This window comes from Nomascus leucogenys, chromosome 16 (genome assembly GCF_006542625.1).
Source record: "Nomascus leucogenys isolate Asia chromosome 16, Asia_NLE_v1, whole genome shotgun sequence".
Classification (NCBI taxonomy): Eukaryota; Metazoa; Chordata; class Mammalia; order Primates; family Hylobatidae; genus Nomascus; species Nomascus leucogenys.
The window spans coordinates 91,602,934-91,628,998 of NC_044396.1; the positions used below are offsets into that span (position 1 = coordinate 91,602,934).

Here is a 26,065-nt window from a genome sequence, read left to right on the forward strand (position 1 = left end):
CAGCAGCCTGTATCAGGTGTGGTCAAGAAAGAACCACATAGAATGGATTTATGCTCAGCGCTTTGGGGAGCCCAGAATGCACCTGGCCTTGGTTTGTGACAAACATGGTTCTCTCTGCTATTGCCGGTCCCTCTTCATCTTCCCAGCTCCCCATCCCCTGCCAAACAAAGTGATTTTTGGCTTTCTTCTGGGTGGCTCAAGCTTCAAGTGTGCCCAGGGATCAGAACATCCAGGCCAAATGCTTTTGTGGGTCAAATTGGTTTTGTGCTAAGTGCCCATAAATCTCACCCAAGCTGTCTCGTTGTGTTGATGGGGAAGCCCCAGAGGCCCAGGGAGTGAAATGACTTCCAGGAGCTCAGTGGAGCACAGCACAATAATACGTCCCCTGCCTGCCATCCTGTCCTCATCTAGGGTGTTTCCAGGGTCCTGTGCTGGCCACGACTCTGGAGGAAACCCACTTTAGACCCACAGGCAGCTGGCCTGCATGGGACAGACCCCAAGTCACTCCACTTCCAGAACAAAGCCACAGTTTGCCAGAGTGCTTCACTGATGACGGGGCCAGTGCACTGATAGGACAGGGGCATGCGCCTCTGCAGAGGGCTTCAAAGGGTATCTTGGGGCCTGTCATTTGAAAAAGAATATTACAAAAAGAAATGGAGCCATAAGCCTCAGTGATGGTGGTTTTTTGGTCATTTTCTCCTTGCTCACCTCCCTCTCCCGGCCAATGTGCACAGACAAGGGAGGCCTCTGAGAAACCCTGTTCTTCCCTCCAGCTTCCAGCTGCAAGTGATTGTCAATGAGAATCAGGACCCATCGGCTTCCAGATATGGATGAGGCAGAGAAAAACAACCGGCCTAGGCTTATCTGCAAGCTTCTCATACTGTCCCAATGTTCTCTTAAGGCCCTGTGCACAGATAAGGAACAGGTGAGCTGAGATTCATCCATCTCCCTCCCTTTGATGGGTGGGGTTTTAATGAGCACCTCCCAAGGAGGCTTTTGTGGGCAGTGGTCTAAGTCCGTTTGCCAACTCTCCTGAAAGGATGATGGACCCCAGTGGGAATCCTGGGCTGCAAATTAGCTGCTGTGACCATGCCTGAATGCAGGCATTCCCCTCCCAATCAGCCATGCACAGTGGGAGCGTGCAGATGCTTCCAAGGGGCTTCACATGTAGAGCCAGGCAGCTCACTGTGCTTAAGGGGCTGTTGCCAGGATTTCAAGACGAAGCAGTGCAGGCGGAAAGAACAGATCTGATACTAGCTGTAGGGATAACCAAGTATCTCAAAACCCAGAGGGGTTGGTTCAGTCCTACATAAGAGTCTAACAGGCTGAAGGCCAACACGGCACTTTCCACCCAGAATGGGTGCAATGAGGATTATAGCAGGATGGTCTCTAGCAAGTGTTGCCCCCAGGGGTCTTAGAGAGATTACTCTCACTTGAACTCTTTTCAACTAAGAGTGCTCAATCTTCATCTATCCACTCCAAATATAGGAGGAAGGTGGGCGGTGGTACTGATGATCCCTAAGTACCTACAAGGCATGTTGATTTCTAGGTACTGGCTGGTGGGCTGACCTTGGGTGATTCTGGTAGCACGTGGCTCTTCCTGAGCTCATTCTAACAGAAGTTGAACCCTACATCCAAACAGCCTGCTGTGACTTGGACCACCTTGCTGAATGGGCATGGTTAACTGGGAGAAGGGTATGAGAATCACTTAGGTGAAAGAAAGAAATTACTAGGTGCAAGAGGGAGGAAGAGAGACCTGGGGCTAAGAAACTAAAATCGTCCAGCAACAAGAGATCTTCAGAAGGCTGTAAATAGCAACAGAAGTAGCCAGGAAAATGGTAGAGAAATCAGTGGGAAGACCTAGATTCTATCTCTGTGACCTTTAGGTAAGTGTTCACCACCTCTGAACCTCAATGTCCTCCTCTGAAAATAAAGGCTGACTTGGACCAAGCTTCCTCCTGGCTTTGAGGATCTGATTCTAATGCTGATTGAATGGTAGAAGTTGGGCATCTCTGCTTAGTGCTGTTTTATTAAGAAAGAACCCTGAACCCTTAACTTGGCCCCTGCCCTCCCCACTCTGAGACCATTTCATGATATACCTAGATATCTCCTTGGCCAGAGACCACAGTAGGGAAGAGATGGACCATCTGAGCAAAAAATGAACATCACCAAGAAAACCAAGATTTGCCTCCATCCCCTAAACACTGACCATAAACAAGGATGTTTAACTTTGAAAGAAGACTCAGTGACCATCCTTCAAAGGGCTAAACTGGCAGCAAAGAGAAGACATAGGAGGGAAATAGAGCCAAGATAAATTACAAGTTGCCTCAGATACTTATGTCAGTGGTCATGTAAGGAGAAAAGACTTCATCCTATAATCCTTAATCCTGTAGAATAGAGAATGTCTTCTATAGTTCCTGGGAATAGAGAAGCTCCTTGTTACTCGAGGCATTCAAGCAGAAGTATGGCTCCTATATGACCAACTTGACATGGATAGTGTAGTGGGGAAACCAGCTCTGTATGCAAGGTGGTCTCAGCATCCCTTTAATTGGCTCCAAGGGCCTGCTGCATGCCCCCAGTGGGGAAAAAGGCAGGCACCCTCCTCCGAGGGCTGAGTTAGGACATGGTGGTGTGAAATCAGCTCCTTGGACTCTCCTGGGCTCCAGACTGAGACACCTGTCTCAGTTCTGTCAACAGCCAGGCTGTGACACTGAGCAAATCACCCTCTCAGTGCCTTGGTGTTGTCATAGATCAGATCACACCCCCCCAACCATTTGAAGGCACCTCGTACAAAGGTTTTCATGAGAACCCCACATTTATTCCAGGCACACTCTTCTGAAGCATAAAGCATTCTGCAAATGCATTAGGGCTTTTATACCTCTGACCCCCTAGAGTCAACAATCTCATCCAAGAAAAAAAAAAAATTGAACTGCTGCTATTCTCTGGACAGATTTTAGAGCCCCAAGTAGGGCCTCCCATAAAACAAAATCTTAAAACAAGTGAATCAATAAAGACCTTGAAGGTTGAGAACTGTCAACTTTGGCCTAGAGAATCTGAGGTTCGCAGACTCCTTCGAAGGCCCTGTGTCCTGGACGAAGGGGAAATTTCAACATGGGATGTAGCATTAAAGTACATGCACAGCCTTTTCAGAGGAGTCTTGAATGCTCCAGTGTTTCAGCCCATTGGCCCAAATGCTTGGGACTGGTGGCATTCAGGTGTTGTCTCCTTTAAGAAATCCTGTAGGTCTACTCTTTCTAGGGAGCAAAGCCTCCTTTTTGGGAGATCTCGTTGGGGCCTTGAGACAGGCCAGTAAATCGTGTTCCTTCTGAGTATAGCCAAGGTCCATTTCCATGCAAGAGCCATGAACTTCGTTTACAAAAGAGGAATGGGAGGATGGATGAATGGGTGATTTTTAGAAAATGGCAGGGATGGTAATGAGGGAAATTAAAGTCCCCTCAGTGAATTTGGAGGTCAAACTGTCCTTTAATCCTGTTACTATAAGAGCCTCCAATGTGCCATATTCTACAGCCTGAACTACCCCCACCCCCTCCCCCAAGAGGATAGCAGGTCTTCCGTTTGGGGTCATCCCCTATTGAGAGTAGGGAGGAATTTCTACACTACTCAGACAAAATTGTCCCCTGAGATTGGCAAGTTCCCAGTAGGCCAAGACATAGCTCCTTGCCTCTAAGCTCTTCCTGAGACCGATGTGAACTTTACCCTATTTACAAATCAAATGCAATTAGAGACGATATTTCTTGAAATAGATATGTATTTTTAATGAGGAATGCCCTGTCAATTTTCATGAGGAAAAGGAATCACAGCCACATACTAATACCCATTCTCACCCAAGCATTCCAACACTATAATTCTTATTTATGCAGGTAGGTGCTGCACAAAATCATCAATAAGAGGGAAATAGATACTCTGGGGTTCCAACAATTTTCCCGTTTCCCCTGACAATTCCAGTTGCATGGTAAATTGTTGGAACTGGAGGTGACAAAATTAAAAATGTCTTTTATAAGTTAATGTTATTGGCTTTGGATTATACCATTTCTAGTTTTCTTGTTGATAGTGCATACCAGTTTAACAAAGTGCATGCTTTTTAAAAAATGTTTGAACTGGCAAGCTAAAATGATCTGGGTCTTCTTGCCCACCCGCCCTTAAAAAACATTAATATAATTTAGAACCTAGCATTTAGAAAATATGGCCATGACACATCAGGGATAAGGACTGCTTAATGAAACATGCTTGATTTGGCAAAAGACGATAAATCAAAAACCTTGTGGGTTTTGTCTTTCCGTTTTGTTTGGAAGCAGCCAAAAGCAGGCTATGATGTGTGATGGGAAAGAAAACGGAATACCTAATACTTCCCGTTTTGTCATGACACACGTGCACACAGAAGCGCACACACAACACACACACAGTCACTCAGTCCTTACGGAGGAAAAGAGAAAGGAGTTAGGTCAGAGACACCACTAAGGGTGGGCGATTGAAGGCTGAGCGTGATGTGCAGCTTTGGGGTGGGTATCCTCTCAGCTCTGTCTCCGTGGTCTTGGTCTCACATCTGTCCCGGGAAAACCACTGCAGAGATGGGGTGGGTGGGGTGAGAAATGTAAGGCATAGTCTGCTGGGAAGGAAGGAGGAGATCCATGCTTCATGCTCAGATGTGAGTTTCAGAGGAGGATGGGCCTGTATTTCCCTTTTGGCCTGCCCTGTCTGGCTGGAAAGGTGGGGGAAAATGAGACCAAGAGACCAAGAAAGGAGGAAGGAAAGAAAGTAATAATGATGACAATAATAATAATAAATAAATAAGAAAAGACGAGTTGGACCAATGGAAATTAACACCAACTATGACAAATGACTTTTCTGTCCCATTTCCCTCCCCACACCTAAACGGACTTCCGGCGTTTCATCAGCCTCTGGTGGTCGGTAAAGCTGTGTAACCCAGGAGAGATGGAGCTAATAGGCGATGGGAAGAGGCTGTTTTTTAATGTGCTTGGTGAGATCTCCTCAATCTTGTAAGAGATGGAGTGGAAGTAGTGGGGGGCAAGCTTGGCGCTGAAGGAGTTCTGCGGAGCCACCGAGCGGCCGCCATAGTCCTGCGAGCGGTAGCAGGTGCAGGAGCACACAGACTGCAGGTCCGGGACGTCCGCCTTGTACCTGGGCCGGCTGGGCCGCGGCTCCTCAGGGATGTGAATGACCATGCTGTTGCGGTTTCCGGCGAGGGATGCCCTCTCTTCAGCATCCCGCCGCTCATCTTCACTGTTCATGGTCAAGAACCTGAGGACGACCAGGTTGAGGAAGGCCCCGATGACCGTCAGCCCCACCAGGATATACATAAAGCTAAAGGCCACGTAGAGCGGCTTCTTCTGCAAGGCGCCCTTGGTCTGCAGGGCCACGTAGTCCCCGAACCCAATGGTAGTCAACGTGATGAAGCAGTAGTAGTAGGCGTGGAAGAAGCTCCACTCCTCACACTGGGAGAAGGCGGCCGCCCCGATGCACAGCGTCCCCATGCAGGAGAAGAAGCCCACAGTCACCATGTTCTCCATAGACACGTCAGTGTTGCGCATGCCACAGCACTTCTTAATGCGCTTCAGCAGGTAGCGCACGAAGGTGTTCATGCGCTCGCCCAGGCTCTGGAACATGACCAGCGTCAGCGGGATGCCCAGCACAGCGTAGAACATGCAGAAGGCCTTGCCCGCATCGGTGCCAGGTGCAGCGTGCCCATAACCTGTGGGAAGGGGATGAGAAGAACAGAGAGAGCAAGTGAGGAGGGGTCTAGGGGTTGGGGGAAGGGGGGGTCGCCTTGGTGCAGTGCAATGCAGAGGGACCTGGTACTGGGGGAATTTCCTCTGCAGGGTAGAGGGGCACGGCCATATCTTGGAGGGAGGAGAACAAAGGAGAGCCACTTTCTTAGAAGTCACATGAGGCTGGGGGATGGTGGGGGGTAGGAACATTTCAGTAGGGAGGGGATTTGGGATGTGCTGGATGGAAGGGAAGAGAAAAAGAACCAATGTCACTTGCAATATGCCACTGAGAGGGGATGGAGGAACATTCTAATGCCATCTTGGAGCCACATAAAGCCTTTAAAAAGAAAAAAGCAGATTCACTACTAAGAGAACTCCAAAAGTACCAAGCCCAAGGGAGAAACCTCTCTATGTCCACGATGGATTGACATGAAGAGTGCATTTTCAAAGAATGATACCTGCCATGGGCCAGGCATGGTGCTGAATCCTCTTACATACATCACCTCATTCTAGCCTCTAAACAACCACGATGATTCCAACCCCACTGACAAGAAAACTGAGTTAGTTACTTAATAGCAGGGTAGCTTGATTTCTTCAGAGCTGGGATTTCAGCCCAGAGTTTTCAACTGCCTCAAAAGCAGAGACTTTGAATCAAGAGAGGCAATTGTGGAGTGAGATGTAAATGCCACGAAGGCATACTGTTAAAAACGTTTTGTTCGCTGCTGTATTCCCCCATACCTAGAAAGTAAAATATTTATTTAATAAAGGAATGAATAAACTTGATGAATGGAGCCTGGATAGAAATGAGGAAACAACCCTTAAAGACCTTATGTGTGTAAGTACTTTTGAAATTCTTGATGCAACTTCATTGCGTGGTTGCTGCAGGGAATCCAAGTCAAGCCTGTATTTCCTCACATTCGAAATGAAGGCAATGATGTTGAATAGGTGAAGTCAGCTGCAGGGTCACCCAAGCTGGTCAGCGACAATGTCAGAACCAGGATGGGATCTTCCCAGTATGGCAGAAGGAACAAGAGACTCGGTAGGTTCAAACTGTGGGACTAACACTACCCAGAATAAAAACCTGGATCATGGACAATGTTTGGAATGAAATTTTGAAGGATGTACCTGGTCTTCCAACATCTAAAATCCTGTCCATCAAGATAGATTTCCCTGATGGGACCCTGTCACATATTCATGGTCACTTAGCTTGCTTCTTTACCTTGGGTTCCATAAGGTTTTCCAAACCCATGTGTCTTTATCTGTTACATGGGATGATTGTTCTTAGGTGGCGTTGTATGGATCTGCCGAGAATCAGACTGCTCCTAGCCCAGAGTCTGATACACAGTAGGGACCTACCAGACCCCAGGATCCTCTACCACTCCCTCCCGCAGGAAGCTGCCTCTGACTGCTCTAGCTCACACTTCTCCATCAGGGCTTCACTGCCTGTGGCTCAGTCTGTCTGTCTCCTGTGGTGTGAATATGTGCCATGACCTACCTACCCCCATGGGCCAAACTCTCACTTGAAAAATGACATCACATGTTTGCCTCCAGAAGGCCTTCTCCCCATCCTCTCTGGCCCTCAATCCCAGCTAGTGCTGAGCTCTGACACCCCTCTGAAACCCCTTAGTCCTTATGAAAGAAGAGATGATATGACAAAGTTAGGCCAGAAAGGACAGGGTGGTTTTCCTAACAGGAAACAGAAAAGCTGAAATAATAGATATATCAATTGAAATTATCCAATCTGAAGAGCAGAGAGGAATAAAGATTGAAAATAAAGCCTGGGAGGAGCTGTAGGGCAATATCATAAGGTGTCCTAGAAGGACAGAGAATGAGACAAAAAGAAGAAATAATGGCCAAAAGTAGCCAAATTTAGGTTGGGCACAGTGCTTCACGCCTGTAATCCCAGCACTTTGGGAGGCCAAGGCAGGTGGATCACTTGAGGCCAGGAGTTTGAGACCAGCCTGGCCAACATGGTGAAACCCCATCTCTACTAATTTTGTAAAAATACAAAAATTAGCCAGGTGTGGTGGCATGCACCTGTAGTCCTAACTACACAGGAGGCTGAGGAAGGAGAATCACTTGAACCCAGGAGGTGGAGGTTGCAATGAGCCATGACTGTGCCACTGCACTCCAACCTGGGTGACAGAGCGAGACTCCATCTCAAAAAAAAAAAAAAAAAAAAAAAAAAAGCCAAATTTGATGAAACACACAAACATATAGATTTAAGAAGCTCAGTGAACCCCAGTCAGGACAAATACAAAGAAAACCACATGCCAGAGTCAAGCTGCTTAAAGTCAGAGAAAATAATGAAAGTAGCCAGGGAAAAATAATATACCACATACAGGGGAACAACAATATAATACTGCTTACTTCTAAACATAAGCAAGAGGCCAGGAAGCATGGCTGTAAAGAACTAAGACTGCTCACTGAGAATTCCATATCCAGAGAAATTATCCTTCAAGAAAGGCAAAACAAAGACATTTTCAAATGAAGTAAAACTAAGAGAGTTCATTACCAGCATATCTGCACAATAAGATTACTGAAGGCCGCTCTGTCTGGGGAGAAGGACACCAGATGGAAACTTAAGTCTTCAGGAAAGAAGGCACATCTTGGCAAACACGTAGGGTAAACATAAAAGATGCAGGGGTGGGAATCCTACTGTATCTCCATATAGCTCACCTGTAGAGCTGATACGAAAAAAGCCAGCCGGAATGCTGGAGAATAAAGGAGGTTGTTGGAAACTTATTAAGTGCTAATGTTCCACATGTGATATATTTACTGGAAGAAATCAACACGGCATTTTCTGGGTCAAAAACTGCATACCAGGTGCCAGGGTCCCCCACCCCGACTTCTGTTCCTGCTGGTAAAAATAAGCAGTTTGCCTTGAAAGGGCTTGGACAGCAGTACACTGGTATGTCCTGTCTCAGGCTTATGTCAATTCTCCTGCTGTCTTACTAGAGCATGAAAGAACTTGATCATTGACACACCATAGTGTTTCTCACTGGTCCACTGCATCGATGACATCCCTTGGTAAGACACGTGCATAAGAGAGTATGGGAGATGAACAGCGCTGAGGTTCGGGGGTCTTCCCCATTAACACATTTCCTGGGGGCCCAGTGGTCTGGGGAACAGGACCATTCACTCTCAAGTGAGACAAGTTTCAGGACTCCCATGGCCTTCTAGGAAAAAGAAGGTGGTACAGGGTATCCTCCACTGTCCTATTTAGGCGGTCCCAGCCACACCCTGCTCTCTACCCTGGGAGCTACATCAAGTGTCCCTTTGCCCTCTGGTTTCCAGTTAGGTCTGTCCAATGGACAGCCCCAGTAGATCAGAGGAAGGGAAGAAGAGGAGGACTTCAGCAATTAGCCGCATCTGTCAGCAGGCTTACAGCAGCTACTCTCTGCAAGTTCCAAGAACTGCACCCTTGGCATGTTAATAGCTCTCCACTGGTGCTCCACATGCCCCTCATTGCTTCCCCCCAACCCTGCTTACGTGCTTACGTGCTCAAGAAGAATTTATAAATAGCCCATTTATTAATCATTCAGTGTGACAGCACTATTTCCTGCAGAGACCCTGTTATACCATCTGTTTTCCCCTGGGTCTGCTTAACAAATCAGCTTATGATAGAACACTACAGGTACTGTGTACAAACAGGTCTGCGAATATCAAGTCCACATGTCAGATGTTCACAAATACCTGTACAGAACACACATATACGGCATCTATGAAGACTTCAGAGTATACGCAGTGTACACTTGGAACCTAATGTGTAGAATAACAGCACATGTGACATAGTAGCACACTATATACAGATAGATTAGGCCAAGAGGCACATAAAACTACAGCACACCCATATTCACCAGCAAATATTGTCTATGCAGCGTGTGTGCCTGTAGAACACACATGACACAGGCTGTGTATGTGCCACACCTATGTATATGCTGTAGACTGTACGTGTTTTAGTGGCACACACCATGTCTACAGATTATATGTAGAAAATACAATAAAGAACATAAAAAATGCATGTATGCTGGACACGTGACACAGAAGATGGCCTCTAAGCTATTCCCAAGAGGAGAATGAGGTTCAAATCTAATGCATTCCCCCAGCACCTGTGTGACAACTCAAGTCCTGAGAAGCTATTTTTTTCCCACCTGCAAATAAACGTATCCCAGCATCACCCGCCTGGGGGTCAGAAAATATACTCATTCATCTACTATTCAGACATCTCCATTGACTGTGCCCTGGGACCTGCTCTTGGCACAGGAGATTCCACAAAAACTTCTTTCCTGGAAATCTCCCAAGGGGATCCAGCCAGCCTGTACCAGGAGCCCTGCCCAGGGCCCAACACATGCAGGTGCAGATAGAGGCTGGGGCTTGCATGTGGAAAGGCCACAGGTGACCTCTGGGCTGTCTGTTCCTGTTTACCTCCTATCCCACCTGTGAACTCAGGAACAACACATGCCCAGGTGGATTTTCCCTCTAGGACTCCAGGCTCCTACAGCACCCTACCACCCCCTCCCCCAACCCCCAGGCACTACAAGGTGGTGACCTTCTCCATCTCTGAGGACCACAGAGGTGGCAGAATCTCAGAAGTCCCACCCACCACTGGCCACCCTTCCCTCATCATAAAGGGATCACTTATCCCTTTGGCAATGAGACTTCTGAAATGGATCTGCACAAAATTCAGGAGGCACACACAGGGCACCGAAGGTAGAGATAATGAAACCAGGACTCCCGGAGGGGCGCCTCGGACTGCGGGTGAGATCTAGCCGAGCAGCCTCAGTCACTCAAACCGCTTTCACAGACGTGTAAGATGAGGCTGCAGGAGGGAGATTGGACCAACTCACAGCCGCCCCGCAAGAGGCCACATCATCCTTACCCAACCCAATGCCTGGCACCCCCTACAGGCACCCAGCCAACAGCAGGGCCCTAAGCCAGAGCCCCACCAGCTGAGGAATGCAAAGACCACACACAGGGTACAAAGCCCCTGCACACAAGGGACGCAGCCAGCCCACGCTGCTCATCTCCACAGCTTCACCGCCTGTTTTGCTGACATCTAGGGGGATGCTGAGTTAGAGACATGCCTGCCTTTGGGACCTGGTACTGGTCCAGATGGTCACAAGAAGTGAGGCCTCTGGATGTGAGGTTAACCATAGTGGCGCCGGTGACAGACAGCACCGACAGCCTGAAATTCGGTTTCCAGCAGTGCTCACACAGCAGCGGCATCCCCCACACCATCCTTCCCAAGAATTCCAGGATGCCGGCATGGATCAGGGACCCTGGAGGGAGCTTACAGTCGGTTCCGGTTGAGTGGCTGTCCCAGCTTTCTCAGCCCGCCTGGCCCCTGCATCACTCAGTGCTTTGGGATCTAGGGTCCTGCTCTCGCCTACCACCCCCCCTCCCCTGCCTGCTCAGCTTTGCCGACAGGTGGCAGGGTGGGTAGATGTGAGTGGTGAAGGAGATCCAGGAAGACCCCCAGCTCAGCCCAGCCCATGTCCCAGCACATGGAACCAACCCCTCGAGTGGCAGCCCCACCCAGGGGTCTGGAGCATCCTAGGTCACCTGCTAAGTGAAGCCAGCCCTAGAAGAGAAGCTCCAGTTCACCTGGCCCATCTCCACAGTCAGAGGCAACTGACACCCGGGGGCCAGCGATGCACAACTCCACAGGGCAGGCCGGTGACGGGGTTCCTGCCCTACAGATCTGGAAAGGGGATAGTCATTGTAAAAATGGCAAAGCCCACTTGGAAAAGCTGACTCTGCACTATGACTACTGAGCACCCTGGGAGGACCCCTCTGCTTCCTTATCTGTGAAATGGGGCGGAGGACGTGCATCAGAGCAGAATGAGAATCAGGCCCCTCCCAGAATTGGCCTAGCCTCCCAGGCTAGGCCCTGCAGCCTCTGAGCTGAGCCCCACTTCCAGCCCCTAAGCGCCTTCCAGCCCCTAAGGGCCCATGTGGATCTGTAGCCAACGATGTCTGGGCCCAAGGGAACTGACAGCCTGCCTGCTTCCACAGGGCCTTCTTAGCTGGTTACTAGGTGCCTCTTCCAGCCCCGGACCCTGGTGGAAGGCTGGGGGCTCCCAGGATAGCACCCACAGGCTGTACTCCTCACCTATCCAGACACTGACTGTCCCTGCTGGGGAGTCACAGCCTGGGCCACCTTGGGCCAGACCGTGAGCTCCCGAGGAGAGCAGAGCCCATTCCTGACACAGCTGTGCAATCCCAGAGCCCAGCATGGAGGAGAAGGCAAGACGTGGTATCTCCAGATGCCTTGCTGTGCAAGTGACTTCCATCTTCCCAGGCCTGCCTGGAAGTCCCAGCCAATCTCTAAGCCCCGGGCCCAAGGTGGCTGGGGGCAGCTTTGCCCAAGACACAGCATCACCCAGCCTGATTTTCATGGCCTCTTTAATATACTTAGTGGGTCTCTTTGATCTGTCCTGGGAGAGGCTTTGCAGAGAAGCAGCCTTCATCTCTGCTGCAGCTGGCTAACAAAACAGGAAAAAAAAAAAAAAAAAAAATAGGCTCCATCTTCCCAGAGGGGAGAGAGGCAGAGGACAAGGATAATAAAACTAATCATTTACATTAGGTCTGGAGCTCCCCAAAAAACCAGCTGTGGCTGGAAGGCAGCACTCACTTCAAGACACCTGCCACTCCCCAGGGGCTCCTGCGAGATTTCCCAGAAGTCATGGCAGCCACCAGGTACCAGAAGCTTCCCAGCTTCTTCTGTTCTGAACAGCATTATTTCACTTAAAGACACTCTAAGCACGTGGGACATAGTAGGTTAGACCATAAGAGGCACCTGTTCTGAGCTCCATATTTTAATTAAAGACACTCAAAGTATCCAGTGGGCTGTCCGCACTGGAAAAAGGCAAATAGGGCAGCCTGGGCCAGGTGGACTGCAGACCAGCCTCGCTCCTGCACTCCAGCACTCAAGAGCTGTCTGTGGCTCCCCATGTCCCCTCTGGCAATCTACGTACATCCACACCTGACCATGAGTGACCTTCACAGACTTAAAGGGTAAAACCTCTGCCCTCCACTGTGGAGCTTATTCAGAGGAGAGGTAGATAGAGCAGGGCCTTTACCTTCCTGCCTCTGCAGCATTACTACGCCCCGGCCATTACCCCACTTACCTGATCCCTTGACCAGAAGCCATCAAGCTGAGCTTTGAATTCCCACTGCAGTGGGGTGGACTGGAGGAGCTCAGCCCCTGGTGTCAGGCCAGTCCAGGTTTGAGCCCTGACCGTGCCCTCGTAGGGACTATGGATGGTCACCTCCCTCCCTGGGCCTCTTTCTCTTCTGTCACTGCAACCCCAGTCTCCCAGGGAGCCTGGCTGTTCCAGGAGCTGGAGCCACTGTCGTGCAGGTGAGGGGTGCCCATGCCTGTCTCCCTCAGCCCACAGTTCCCTGGGACAGGCTGCCCAGCACAGGAAGGAGATGGCCATACAAGTATTTAGGCACTGAGAAATTTCCTGCTAGAAGACAATGAAATATTTATAAAGGACATGCAAAGTATGTGCTGTTAAGAATTAAAACAGCCACAAATTCCATTAAAGAATGACTCAGGCTGGCTTGGAGGAGGAGCAGGCTGGAGAAGGCAGCTGCCCTTGGGCCTCGGGCTTCCCACCTGGCTCCCACGGAAGCCTGCAGCAAGCATCCCACTCATCCTCCCACGAGCATCGGCCCCGCTCAGGCCCCCGAATGAGCTCGGCATGATTTAAACCCAGGCGTCTGCAAACACCAAAAGCAAGGTGATGCATGGGTCACGTGTAGGGTGGGCAGGAATCAGTGGGTCCCGAAGTCTGGGTCTGGCTCATCTCCTACTTACTAGGACCTTGGGCAAGACATCTGAGATCCTCTAAGCCTTAACCTTCCCTTCTGGCAAGGGCAATATGGAAGGAAGCAGCCTCATCCACTGGCACAGCACTTTACACTTGACAATGCTTTTCCCAACTCATTCTTTCATGGATAAGGGATATCAGTGGTGGTGAGTCAAGTCCTCCTCCTGCATTATAACACAACCCCAATTTCTACTGGGCACTACACACAGGCTTGGTCTCCTGTTCAATCCAAGAAGGGAACGGTACTTTGTAGGCACTCTGATGGTTTCAGCAAAAGCCTCAGGGTTTGGGGCTTGATGGTGACTCAAAGGCTTCTGCTTTTTCCTGCCAGACTGGAGGGTGCCAGGGGGTGAGGTCTGGAGCTCCTGCAGTCATTTCACGATCAAGAGGATGAACTCAGCCACAGAAGACAACATCCCGACCCCGATCTCAGAGATGGGAAGCTGTACAGAGATGTTTCACCCTGCATCTAAGCCTGTCCTACCCGGAGGCAGCCCAGCTCACAGACAGTTCATCCTGTCCCCCCCCCGTAAATGTGTTGGCTTTAGCCAAGGTTTCACTGTAAGTGATTAACACCCAACCCGGAGTACACATCCTAATATCCTAGCAAGACTGCAAATAACCTACAACAGTTTTGTCAGCAAAGCACTTTGCAATTCACACTCCCCTGTGTCTCTTGTGGTTTCTCTTAGAAGCTACCTCTGATATGTATGTCCTGGGGAGAGGGGCTGGAAGGTAACAGGGCTGTGAGCAGGGAATGGCCAGCTGGCAGGCCAAGGCCTCTCAAAGAGCAGCTGCTCCCATCCTGGCCCCAGGACGGTGGGCCAGGGTGACTCAATTCCGAGTTTTAAAGAGAAGCTGAAAATATGGATTTTTAAAATGTGGTATCTAATTAGCGTCCAATTAAACATTTGAAAACATGGCACAGGCCAAACAAAATAAGATGAAATAGACCATCTGTCTCAAACGGAGGCCACACATGCTCCAGAAATGGCGAAGAAGGAAGAGCGAGAACAGAAGAGACCTGGAGTTGTGGGGGAGGAGGGCGGCAGGAGAGTGAGGCGAGTGGGGGTCAGTGAGACCCACAAAATGCACGGCTCTCCATCTCCTTTGCCTTTCCTCCCTCAGGGTGAGGCCGCCCCGGACAAGAATCATCAGTTGGCTCCATCCATTTCACAGATGCAGAAACAAAGGCGACATAGAAGCACCTCCAGCACTGGGCTGAGGTCAGCCCTGCCCTGCACAGAGTGCCAAGGAGCCCCATACCCTGGCAAGCATGGTCGTTCTGGGTAATCTAAGGCCCCTTCCCACAATCGCCATGGAGAACTTGAGCCCCAGGCCCTGGCCCCTTCCACAGATGGGAACACTGAGGCCCTTGTTCATGCCGTCCAGGCAGGGCATGGCCCCCTCGTCTTCCACATTCACCCACGCTCCAGGATTCCAAGGCCCCAGCCCTGAGCTGCCCTCAGAGCCCTGGCAACTGGCTTATTCTCAGGCTTGGCACCCTGTGTTCCCTGAAGGAAAATCTTGGCAGATTTGGTGTTTTATTTAATGAAAGCAATTTCCTCATATGATTTATTATTAATTCTCAAAAAGAACTTCAGTTCCCTGTTGGTTACCCTTCATTTGATGTCTTAAGGGGGGAAATGGACTAAATATATAAAATATATTTCTAAAACAGATGAGCTTGCAAAGCACAAATTTCCAACAACGTTCACACGAAGGCCTTTCTCCTCTTCTGCTGCATGTAGGGCCTTGAGTGAGGCCCCGTCGGGAGAGCCCTAGGGCCCCTTCCTGAGGAAGGCCAGCCTCAGGGAGCCCCAGCACCGGGCCCAGGGTTGCACTGGGTGGACATCTTGTCCCTGGTTGACCCATGGTTATCACTGACCCAGCACCTCCCACAGTGGCCTCGGCCAGCCTGGCTCCAACTGCAGTCGGCCACTTTCCAGCTCTGTGGCTTCACCTCCCATGGGCCCCAGTCCCTTCTCATTATGAGGACCCAGCTGAGATTAAATGAAGCGTCTTCATCCCCTTTCTATGGATTGGAAGGCTGAGCCTCGGTATACATCAGCTGTCATAGTTACGTGTGCTTCTCCTTTAGTCCCCACAGCGACCTCACCAGGTGGCATCAGGAAACACCCTCTGCTGCCTGGGGCCGAGATGCATGCGGGGGCGCCCTGGGGGTGGGCAGAAAGGCCTACACAGCGCGCCCCAAGATGTTCTCCACTCCTGGCTCATACCCAAACACCAAAGAAATCTGTTCTTAAAGCATTTTTAGCAACTTCACACCTAGGCGTGTCACTAAAACCTAAACAAATATTTGTACCCATGTATTCACAGCCTAGCTTCACAACAGTCCAAACGTCCGTCGGTGGACGGACGCTTAAACAAACGCGGCCCATGTGTACAACGGAATGTGTTCAGCCTTAAAGAGAGACGCAGTCCTGACGGGCGTTACAGTGCAGATGAACCTTCGTCAGCTCAAGCTGGGCTGCCACAACAAAATACTACACCACAGCCCTGGGAAGCTTCAGCAAATGACACTGATTTCTCCACAGTTCTGGAGGCTAGAACTCCACGATGAAAGGGGGGAAGATGCGGTTTCTGGTGGGGGCTCTCCCAGGCTCTGAGGTGGCCACCTTCCTGCTGTGTCCCCAGATGGTGCACAAAGAGACAGTGTCCCCATATCTCTTCCTCTTCTTAGGAATCCTAAACCTGCTGGATGAGGGCTTCACTCATGTGACCCCATTTAACCTCAGTTACCTCTCCTAAAGGCCCCATCTCCAAATACAGTCACATTGGAAGTTAGGGCTTCAACGTGAATTTCGGGGGAACACAGTTCAGTCCATAACCTTGAGTGACAGAAGCCAGTCATGAAAGAACAAGTATTGTAGGAGTCCACAAACACCAGAACAGGGACGCCTATGGGGACAGAAAGCAGGTTAGTGGTTGCCTGGGGGTTGCAAGGCGAGGGGGTGTGGTGAGGGGGCGCGAAAGGGTAAGGGGTTTCTTTGGGGGGTAAAGAAAATGGCTCGGAACTCAGTTCCAGTGGTTGTACAACACTGCACTAAATTGTACACTGAACTATACTCTTTGAAAAAGGGAATTTTGCAACATGCATTTTACCCCAATTTTGAAAAAGCATTATTTTTAATGCTTCTAAGCTTTAAAAACTCTTAAGCTGAGCCTCAGAGGATGAGGAAGTGGTGGAGGCGAGGCTTTGTGGGTGCTGGAAGGAAAGGGTCTGCTCGCAGGGGCTTGCTACGGGCCTGGAAACGCTCTGCAGAATCCCGGGCTCTGCCGCTGCCGCCGCCCCTCCTCCCCGGGGCCTCTCTCCCGGAGGATGCAGGCCTGGGCCAGCCCCTAATCCTAGAGCCACACAGCAGCAACATCCGAGGCTCGCTGGTCCCACTTAGCCACTCACCCTTCCACCCACTCCAGCCTCCAGGCACAGGCTGCAGACGCAGGCCTGAGCCTGCACCGTATCTGCCAATGGGAGGCCCGTGGAGTGGCTTTGGGGTGGCAGCTCGGAGAGGGTGTAGGTGAACCTCTCTGGTCCGGGGCCTTGGGCCTGCCCAGGGACACAGAGGTGAAGACAGGTGCGTAGAAGGCCTTCTCCTATGAAAGGGCCACACAAGCGCACTGCACATCATGTGTCCTGAGTAGGAGGCCGACGGCAAGGTGGGTGGAGAAGGCTGGGGTCAAGACACACCCCTTCTCAATCCCCCAAAATATCGAAGGCTGGGAAACACAGAAGCCTGCAATCACACTCTTGCGAGAGGCTGGAGGTCATCCATCCCCGAAGCAAGTCTGCTTCTGAAAGAGGCTCCTAGAAAGTGTTGCCAGGAAAGAGCCGAATGGGCCACAAGGACTGAGAGCCTCGGCCTCAGGGGCTCTGCTCCCTGCAAGAGGTGCTCTGCGCAGCGCCGGCCACCGGAGAGGCAACGGCGCCCTCTGGCGGGCGCTCGGGCGACTGCAGGGACACGGCCGTGGGTGCGGGTCGGCCGCCCACGTTTTCCGGTGACTGCGTCCAGAACCCAGGAATCATCCGGGAAAAGTCGCTAATCTTCCTTTCTCATAGATGAGATGTCATGTGATGAATGTTTTCTCAGAAGCTGCCATCCATCAATGGCCTTTTCGCATGGACAAAAGATAAATAATGGTAACAATAACGACCACCAGATATTGTGGGCTGGCGCTGGGCCAGGGACTGCGCTAAAATATTTTCCCTTCCTCAACCCACTGGTTCTGGGGAAGGGGATACCCTTGCAGGGTCAATGGTATTCTCTCTGTGGCATGGGTGAGAAAACGCCCTCTAGCCCTGCGCAAAGCATGTTCCCTTTGTACGCCCCCCAGCTAGCCTGATGTGATCTTCAGCCTCTGCACTCAGAGCCTGGCCCTGGCTGCAGGCCGGGCGCCCACACCTGGTCAGGCACTCCAGAGAAACCTGCATTTTCCTGCTGGCCGCCTCCATCCCTTTCCAGCAAAATTCTCCTCACTCCCTTCCGTTCTACTCTCTTCCCACCACTAAATAATTCCTCTCCCACTCCAAAAAAAATTTTTAGAAATACTACAAGAAAATGTGGGGAAACAAGCCTAAATTTAAAAAACAAAGCACAGAGGGAAAAATATATATAAAATGTGGCTGACTTTTGAAAAGTCTATGATAGAAGAACTGAAAATCAAGCTAGGTCCTAATACCCTCTGTAAGTAATAATTAATACATTTTGTTTTAAAGAAGTGAAATCAAATCAAACTTTAATTCCTGTTTTGTTTCTGCTGGATTCTCATTTAGGGCTAATTCACCCTGCAGGGTCTGAGAGCGAACAGGCAGAGTTCACCCTGGAAGGATCTGCGGGTCAGAAGAACAAGAGCCTTGAATGCCGAGTTATTGGGAGCTGTAAGTTCCGGTCAAACCAGACCAGGTGAGAACCATAAAACCCGATGCCTCTTGGGAGGTCTGACAGTGGAAATGCAGGTAAGACATGTTGCATGTGTGACTTCTAAAGCATTGCTTCCTAATAACGGGATCCAGCTGGGATTTGCCACAATGCCCATTCTGCGTGGGAGGTAGGGGGTGGGGGCTGGGGGCTGGGGGCTGGGGCCTCTGCATTTCTAGCAAGTGCCTCATTGACACGAGTCACCACAGACCCCACATCATGCAAAAAAAGGGCCTCAAAAAAGCAGGAGCAGGCAAGATCTGTGGGGTGCCCCAGGCCTTGTTCCTAGCGTGTTTTCACTGTTAACACTGAACTCAGTGCATGCTGACAACGGGGTCAGCCCACGCTGGAGTCTGATGGCAGCAAACTGGCTTCCACCAGGGCCTCCCGCATGGAAGGATGCTCATTTTCTCAGGAAGCAACAGAAGCAGGTGGGTTCTAGCAGAGACAGTCAGTGTCCACCCACATATGTGACCTCCTCCTGCTCCCGGGCACACAGCTGGGCGACAGAGTCCCTCGCAAGTAGATGTGGCCGTGTGACTCAGTGCTGGCCAGCAGGGTTCCAGGCCTGGCCCACTAAAACCTGCCGTATGATTTTCTCTCTCTGACCCTCTCTGTTTCTGTCTCTGCCTCTGTTTCTCTCCCTGCTCCCATTCCCCCCACTCCCTCCCTAAAGACAGACGCCTCAGAACCTAAGGTGGGATGGTGCCTCCAGCTGTTAGGAGCCTGGGTTCTGAGTGACCACCTAGAGCAGAGCCCCTGCTGAGAAACAGTGGCTGTGATGCAAGAGAAAAAGTAACCCGTGGTGCGTGAAGCCAGTGGCATCTGGGGGTGCATCTGCTATGTGCTTAAGATGATTCTGTACAAGCACAGAAGTTGAACTTGGAGAGCAAAGACGTACAGACAGGTCCGCCCCACTTATTCTTCAACAAAATGCGAGAAGAAGCCCTCAGTTTGGTGCAGTCATGTCCATGGAACAGGTGAGAAAACTAGGGCTCAGGGACACAAGTTAGAAGTGGGGCGATCTGGCAGGGTGCAGCCTGCCATGTGACGCTGACAGGCCATGTGCACATATGCAGACACAGGTACATACACACGTATACAGAAACATGCACACACTCACATACACGAATATAAATACACATGACATGCTTACATACACACAGACACGCTCACACACACATCTGGCCTGAGGCATGTAGCTGAGGTATAATAGAAGCAAGATTAACCTGAAGACTGAAAGCCCTCCTCACTCCTTACCTAATTATAGTAAACATGCAATAAATGTGAATGCCTGTAAGAGGCCTAGAATGCTGCCTGGCACATCGTCACTCAGTCTCCTTGTTGGCCCAACAATGCCAATCATGAGGACCTCCTGGAGCTGGGAGGAATAAATGAGTTCAGCCAAGTCCCTTGCCCAAGGACACACAACTAATAGGTGGCAATCTTGGATTGCTGCACAGCTACGGTGCTGACCTCCTTCCGAAAATGCTGCAGGCATACATGCACACACACAGACACACATATACACTCAACAGGCACACTCAGAGACACGTACATACGCAGCCCAGAGGCCCGGCTCTCCCAGGCCCTCCCTTACATAACAGCAACCTGAGGTGTCTCCAAGTCTGCAGAGCAGAGTGGAAAAACCCAGGCTGCGAGGCTCACCAGCTCAGCCCAGCTGCTCTCGGTCTGTGCAGCCCCGGTACCTTGTGTCCTGGTCTCCCATCCTAGACGACCAACACCACACAGGGCCTTTCCCCAAGGCCTGCTGTGAGCATGAAGACGACGACACACAAAGCAAGGGGCATGGCCTCCCTAAAGGCAGGGGCCTCTCCCTGGAGCCTGCAGCCTTTCAATCTGCCCTTTGGTTCCCCCAGAAGCCCTGTAACTATTGGCATCGAGCCTGTCATAAGCATCCACTTCTTGTTTCTTCTGCTCTCCGCCCCAGGGCATTTGTGCCTGCCGCATACAGGCCTTATATATACCAGCAGTCCTTCTGGCACACCACACCTCACCTGCTGGTTCACTCCCATGTCCCTCGACCCAGGGCTGGGACAGCTTAGCACGGTGGACTCATGGGGCTGAGTCAAGGAGCCCTACTACTTGGTTTCCTTAGGCTATCGGATCTCAAGTTTAAATGGCTTCGGGGACCAGGTAAGTGCCAGTCATGGGGAAGGTGATTCCCTGATGGAGAGGAGATCCTATGCCCACCTAAGGGGGCAGCCGACAAGCACCTCCAGTTACTGGCTTGAGGGAATATGGCTCAGGGAGGCTGACAGACCCCTCATGGGAAAGGCAGGCATCCAGATGCACCTGTGGGTGGGCCATCGTGCCCCACGGCCTCCCTAGCCTCTTGTCTGCCCTCCAGATCCACCTTTCGTGGAGCCCCCACTGCCCTCAGTCTGCAGGTCCACTGGTGCTGGCCCTGCAGGACGGCACCATCCTGAGATGCCCCCCAGGCGCTCACCTCTTTTCAGGAGCCCCTTTTATGGAAGCTGCCTGGATTCGCCATGAGGGTGGGGCCAGCTCTGCCCTGCTGGGTGGACCGTCCTGCCCAGAGCAGCAGGAGAGCCTTGAGGATGGCTCGGACCCCAATTTGTCTCCAGGTCCCCAGGGCACTTAGGAGGTAACCGTTCCCCAAACAGTTAGACATGGGAGGCTCGCACCGGTGCCGCCTCCTGAGATCATTTACCCTTGATTGAAACTGCAGGGAAGGGGAATCCTTGGGTGGAGGGGAGCAGGAGGAAGACAACAGCCATCGGCCGAGGCCTGCCTTGAGAGCCTCCGTGAGGGGACAAGGCCCCTCCTTGGGTGTTTTACAAAGAGCTTCTGGGACTTCATCTAAAGGGTGTTGCCTGGGTGATCAGCGGGCGGGGGCAGCCACCTCCACAGCTGTGGTGCGAGGCGTCTAGGGCCAGCATCAGTGGATTCTCACAGACCACCGTCCGGGTCGTTCCCCTGCTGCATGAGGACCCCTGAAGGGTAAGTAAGGTGAGCGGCCAGCCTGGGGCAGAAGCAGGCAGTCCTGTCCGAGAACATTCTAGAGCCTGTCTTACTGCCGTGCATAGCTCCGTAGCCTGGTACATAGTAGCTCCTCATCAAAAATTGTTTAAACAAATAGATAAATGAGCACACAGAAGTGCACAACAAATTTCTAAACAGCAGAGTAACTGTAGGAGGTTCAAGTACTATCCTGTATCATAAACAGGAAAACGGAGGCCAGGGTGTCTGCCACCTGGTGCCTTGGCAAAAGGTGGATGCAAACCCAGAACCCTGTCCCGAACCCGTCACCCGGGCCACGTTGTCGCTAGGGCAGAGTCGGATTTTCTACATATGACGTAGCAGCATTGCTCACTGTCTCCTGAGGAGAGCCTAGCCCTGCCCCAAAGGGCCAGCGGAGGGGACCAGGGCCAGAAGGAGGACAGCAGCCTTCAAAGAGGCAAGTGAGAGTGTCAAAGGAGACAACACAGCTTAGGGCCCTGACACCAGGGTCCTGTGGCTTCGAGACTCTCCCAGGGTGTACACCTGTGTCCGCAGGAACGAGGGTGACAGTCCTGGGTGGCGGGGGCAGCTCCTCCCCCCGTGTATGGGTGGGTGAAGTGGTGTCTGGCATTTCCAGTGCCTGGTCCATACGGGCACCTTATCTCAGTCTTTCCCTCAACAGGTCATGACTGAGCACCTGCCATGGGCCAGGCACCGTGGTAGGTGCTGGGGAGTCAGGACCACGATGATAAAAATAGTAACAGTGACAACTTGATACTAACATTTCAGGCATCGCCATCGGCTCAGGGGAGCCCAAGACAGCTTTAAGTCAGCTGCCTCGTCAGCAGAGGGCACAGCAATCATGAGGGTATCTCGGGGCTAGGGGAGAACAGCTCCGGGGAAGGCCTCTGATGTCCTCCGTCAGCAGAGGAGAAACAGGCACAGTGAGGCAGCCACTCACCCAGGGGTTCACAGGCTGAGCCCCCTGACCAGCACCAGGCTCTAAATGGGAAACCTGGCCCTGGGCTCAGCACCCAGAGAGAAGGGGAGGGGGCCCGCCCGCCCAGCTCTGAGGAAGTGGAGAACCGGCTCAGGTACCTCCAGCCCTGCTAGAGGATGCGTTTACAAACAGGAGCCGGCCCCGATTCATCTCTCCAGAGCCACAGAGCCCTTTTAATTAAAGCGACTGCCCAGCTGTCTGAGGATGAGGAATGGCCCTCGGGGCGCAAGAGCAGCCCGGCATCTGTCTTGTTAGTGACTAGGTGTCCAGGAGCTGGCGGGAGAGGGCTACCCCGTCCCACAGAGCGAGCAGGTGGCTGCTCTCAGGGCCACACACTCTGCTCTGCCCCCACCCGAGGCCTCTGCCCCAGGAAGAAAGCGCAGAGCAGTTCAGCTCCATGGATGCTACAGGGGCGGTCCCTGCCTAGCTGCATGGTGCTCCTCTGTGGCCACCAGATTCTGGCCCGAGGGAGACTGGCCCAGGGAAGTTGGCCTTCAAGGGACCACCTGGGAAGAGCACTGGACTCAGAGTCAACCCCTAGGTTCAGGTTACAGCAAGGTCACTGTTTCCATTGGGGACTCAGTTTCCCCTGTCACAGATTGTCCCGCCATGTGATGTAGCTGTGAGGGTGCCACACTGGGCCAGCTGGCAAAGCACTTAACTCTGATGAGATGTGCCATGCATATAGGCATCACTGCCTTTACGCTCAAAACAAAGCCGTCACTAGTGACCACCTTCCTGAGAGCGCCATGGTGGATATTAAATGAAATCACAATAGCAAGCAGTAGGAAGCTGTCCATAGATGTTAGTGGAAGCTGAGTCCCCTCCCTTGGCCCCATGGCTCCTCCGATCAAAACCTGTCCCCCAGGAGGATCTATGGGCAAACCTGGGGCGGCAGCATAGCATGAAAGTCTCTCCAACCTTTTTCAAACAGGATGAAGGGGATACTGGGGGAGCTCTGGCCTACCTGAGAGCAGCTCACTCAGCCTCTCTCTGAGCCTCTGTTTTCTCATCTGTCAGAGGGAAGGGTGCCCCCGCATCTTTCCCACAGCATTGCGAGGTGGGCGCCATGCATACCACACACAGCCCAGTCCCTGCCAGCCCCAGTGATGTCTGTCTTCTCTCCCAAGCCAGCCCCAGGTGGCCCTATGTGTCTTTCTGCAAAATCCCATACCTCTTTACTTTTGAGGCCCCGACCACTCTCCCTCTGTCCCAGGCCAGGGTTTGTCAAAGCATGGCTACAGCCCCTTCATGGGAATCTGTCAGGTGCTGGTCAAAATGAAGAGTCCAGGCCCTGGCCCTAACCCACTGAATCAGCCCCGCAAGAGCAGGATGATGACACCACATCACAAAACAAGCTGGGTTCCGAGAGCAGCAGCTGTATCGTGCACTGGGGTTTGGTACCCATTTCTGGGCCTGTGAGAGGGAAACTTGGAGCTCCAGGGGTCCTGCAGTTTAGAAGGAAGCCCATGAGGTCCCCAAGGACCAATCCCCACAGATTCGAGCTTCTTGGCCCTCTCTCTGCAGGGAGAAACCATGTCCTGTCAGCGTATCGCCCTTGATACCCTTCCCAAAAAAGCCAAGGGTGACAGCTGCTGGGTGGACACTCTTCTGCAGCTGTCGCTGCTGATTCCCATCAAGGCCAGCGCCGGGCAGCACCAGCGTGGGGGGCAGGCTGGCACCTCCGGGAGGGACACGTTTAGGGTCATAATTACTCTGAAATAACAGGGAAGACCCGGGTCCTGGTGAGCCCACCTCAGGTCTCAGCTGTTTGACCTTGGGCAAGTCACCTAACCTTGCGGAGAGTGAGAGACCTAAACACAAAACCAGAAAAGAAATGGAAAAAGCCTGCTGCTATAATTCTGATTAATTTATCTCCTGGACTCCCAGCCACCTCTCTTTATTTTCTACTTTTTAGATTTTTCTATTTTGTAATTTGCTGATCATAGGAATAATACTTGCTCACTGAAGAGAATCACAAAAGAAATCTAAAGAAGCAGGAAAAAAAAAATCACTCACAACCCCACCACTCAGGAGGCAGCCTGGAAGCATCTTATACTCCCTGCTAGTCCTTTTCCTGAATACCTCTCCTCTATGGCTGAGAGGAGGCGGTATAGAAGTAATTACAGAGCCTGCTTTTTTTCTACTTATCAGAAAATGTGTGTGCTATCATATTGCCAATAAAAATTCTTCATAAACATTTCTAATTCCTCATAAGCTTCAAGTAGATGTGGCATGTCTTCACCTTAACAGGCTAAATAGGGAATCTGTTAGACCCCCATTTATGTTTTAGCCAAAAGCACACTGTTTCTGGCCCCTAGAATTCTGTTCATTCCATGTACAAAAACCAGAAACCAATATGGTGGCCAGGATTTGGGCTGGGCATTGCAAGAATTTCAAAAATGAAGACCACCCTTTATTGGCCCAGCACCAGTGATATTCTTCTTCTCATGGCATGCCCAATTGCTACAGATGATGGCTGTCATTTTCCTGGATGAAGGAATGCTCAGAGAGGCTAAGTACCCTGTCACAGTTCACACAGTTCTCGAGTGGCGACACTGAGATATCCGCCCTCTTCTCTGACCCCCAGCACCTCAGCTGTTCTCATGCTGGTGTGCTGATGGTCACGGCCAGGCTGGGATGAATGGGACCTGCCAGTCCCCACGCCCCAGCCCCCTGCCAAGGGTAGAGTCACTTCTTAAGCCATTTGCCTGTCCACATGCAGAAGCTCTTTTCCCTTCCCTATGGCCCTTTCCTTTCAGCAGAGGTAGACTCAGCTCCTGCTGCTGACCCAATGCTAAAAGTGCTTTCTGAGGTCACAAAACTTTAGCCAACTTCCAGAAGGGCAGAGCAAGGACCTCCAGGAACTCAACTCTTCCAGAAAAGCAATAAGAACACTGGCAAAACCATCAAATCAACTTTTTTGAATTCTGGAAGTTAGCTGAAGTCTTGTAACAACTGGAAAAGTGTTTATGTAAGAAAAATGACTAAATTTCAGGAAGAAAAGAAAGGTTTATGGCATTTGAACCTGCCCTGGTCCTATTTCCCTGCCTCAGCTCCAAGGTGACCTGGAACACCCATAGCACAGCAATCACAATAGCTGTGAAAATAGCATCCTGGTGGCCATGGAAGGGCCACTCCTGTCTGGAAGCTCTGTCCCCAGAGCTCAATGAGAGGGCAGTATTTGTTGAAAACAATCAGAGGCAATGTTTTAACACAGGAGCTGTCCAAAGTACCATGACCACCAAACAAGAGGCTGACCAAAAGACAAAAAGGAAAAATGGGAATAGGAGATCCAAAGGAGGCTTTGGAAAGCTACCACATACTCCCGGGAGCCTAAAAGGCTGTGTGCATGTACAAGGCAGTGCACTTGACATGGCCCCAATATCTCACCTCCAGCTGACCTTGAGGCTGTGCCCAAGCAGGAAGGGAAGGTGAAGACAGAATCGTGACCTGCATGTCAGAGTGCTGACCGCATACCCCAACACACATGGGCTTCCTTGGCAGAGACTGCAAGGCATTTAAAGACATCTGTCCACTCATCAGCCAACC

The 26,065-nt window shown here is 51.3% G+C and overlaps 1 protein-coding gene across 4 annotated transcripts in view; it reads right to left on the bottom strand.

Annotated features, from left to right (window-relative positions):
* Positions 1-26,065, bottom strand: part of KCNK9 (potassium two pore domain channel subfamily K member 9) — a 104,427-nt gene that overhangs the window by 12,263 nt on the left and 66,099 nt on the right. For 3 of the 4 annotated variants that reach the window (XR_004026165.1, XR_004026166.1, XM_030795059.1), the window contains exon 2: positions 4,890-5,731. Coding sequence is in view for 1 of the 4 variants with exons in the window: in XM_030795059.1 (XP_030650919.1) it covers positions 4,890-5,731 (842 nt within the window). In the remaining 3 variants the exon portion in view is untranslated. The other variant, XR_004026167.1, reaches the window with a different exon arrangement.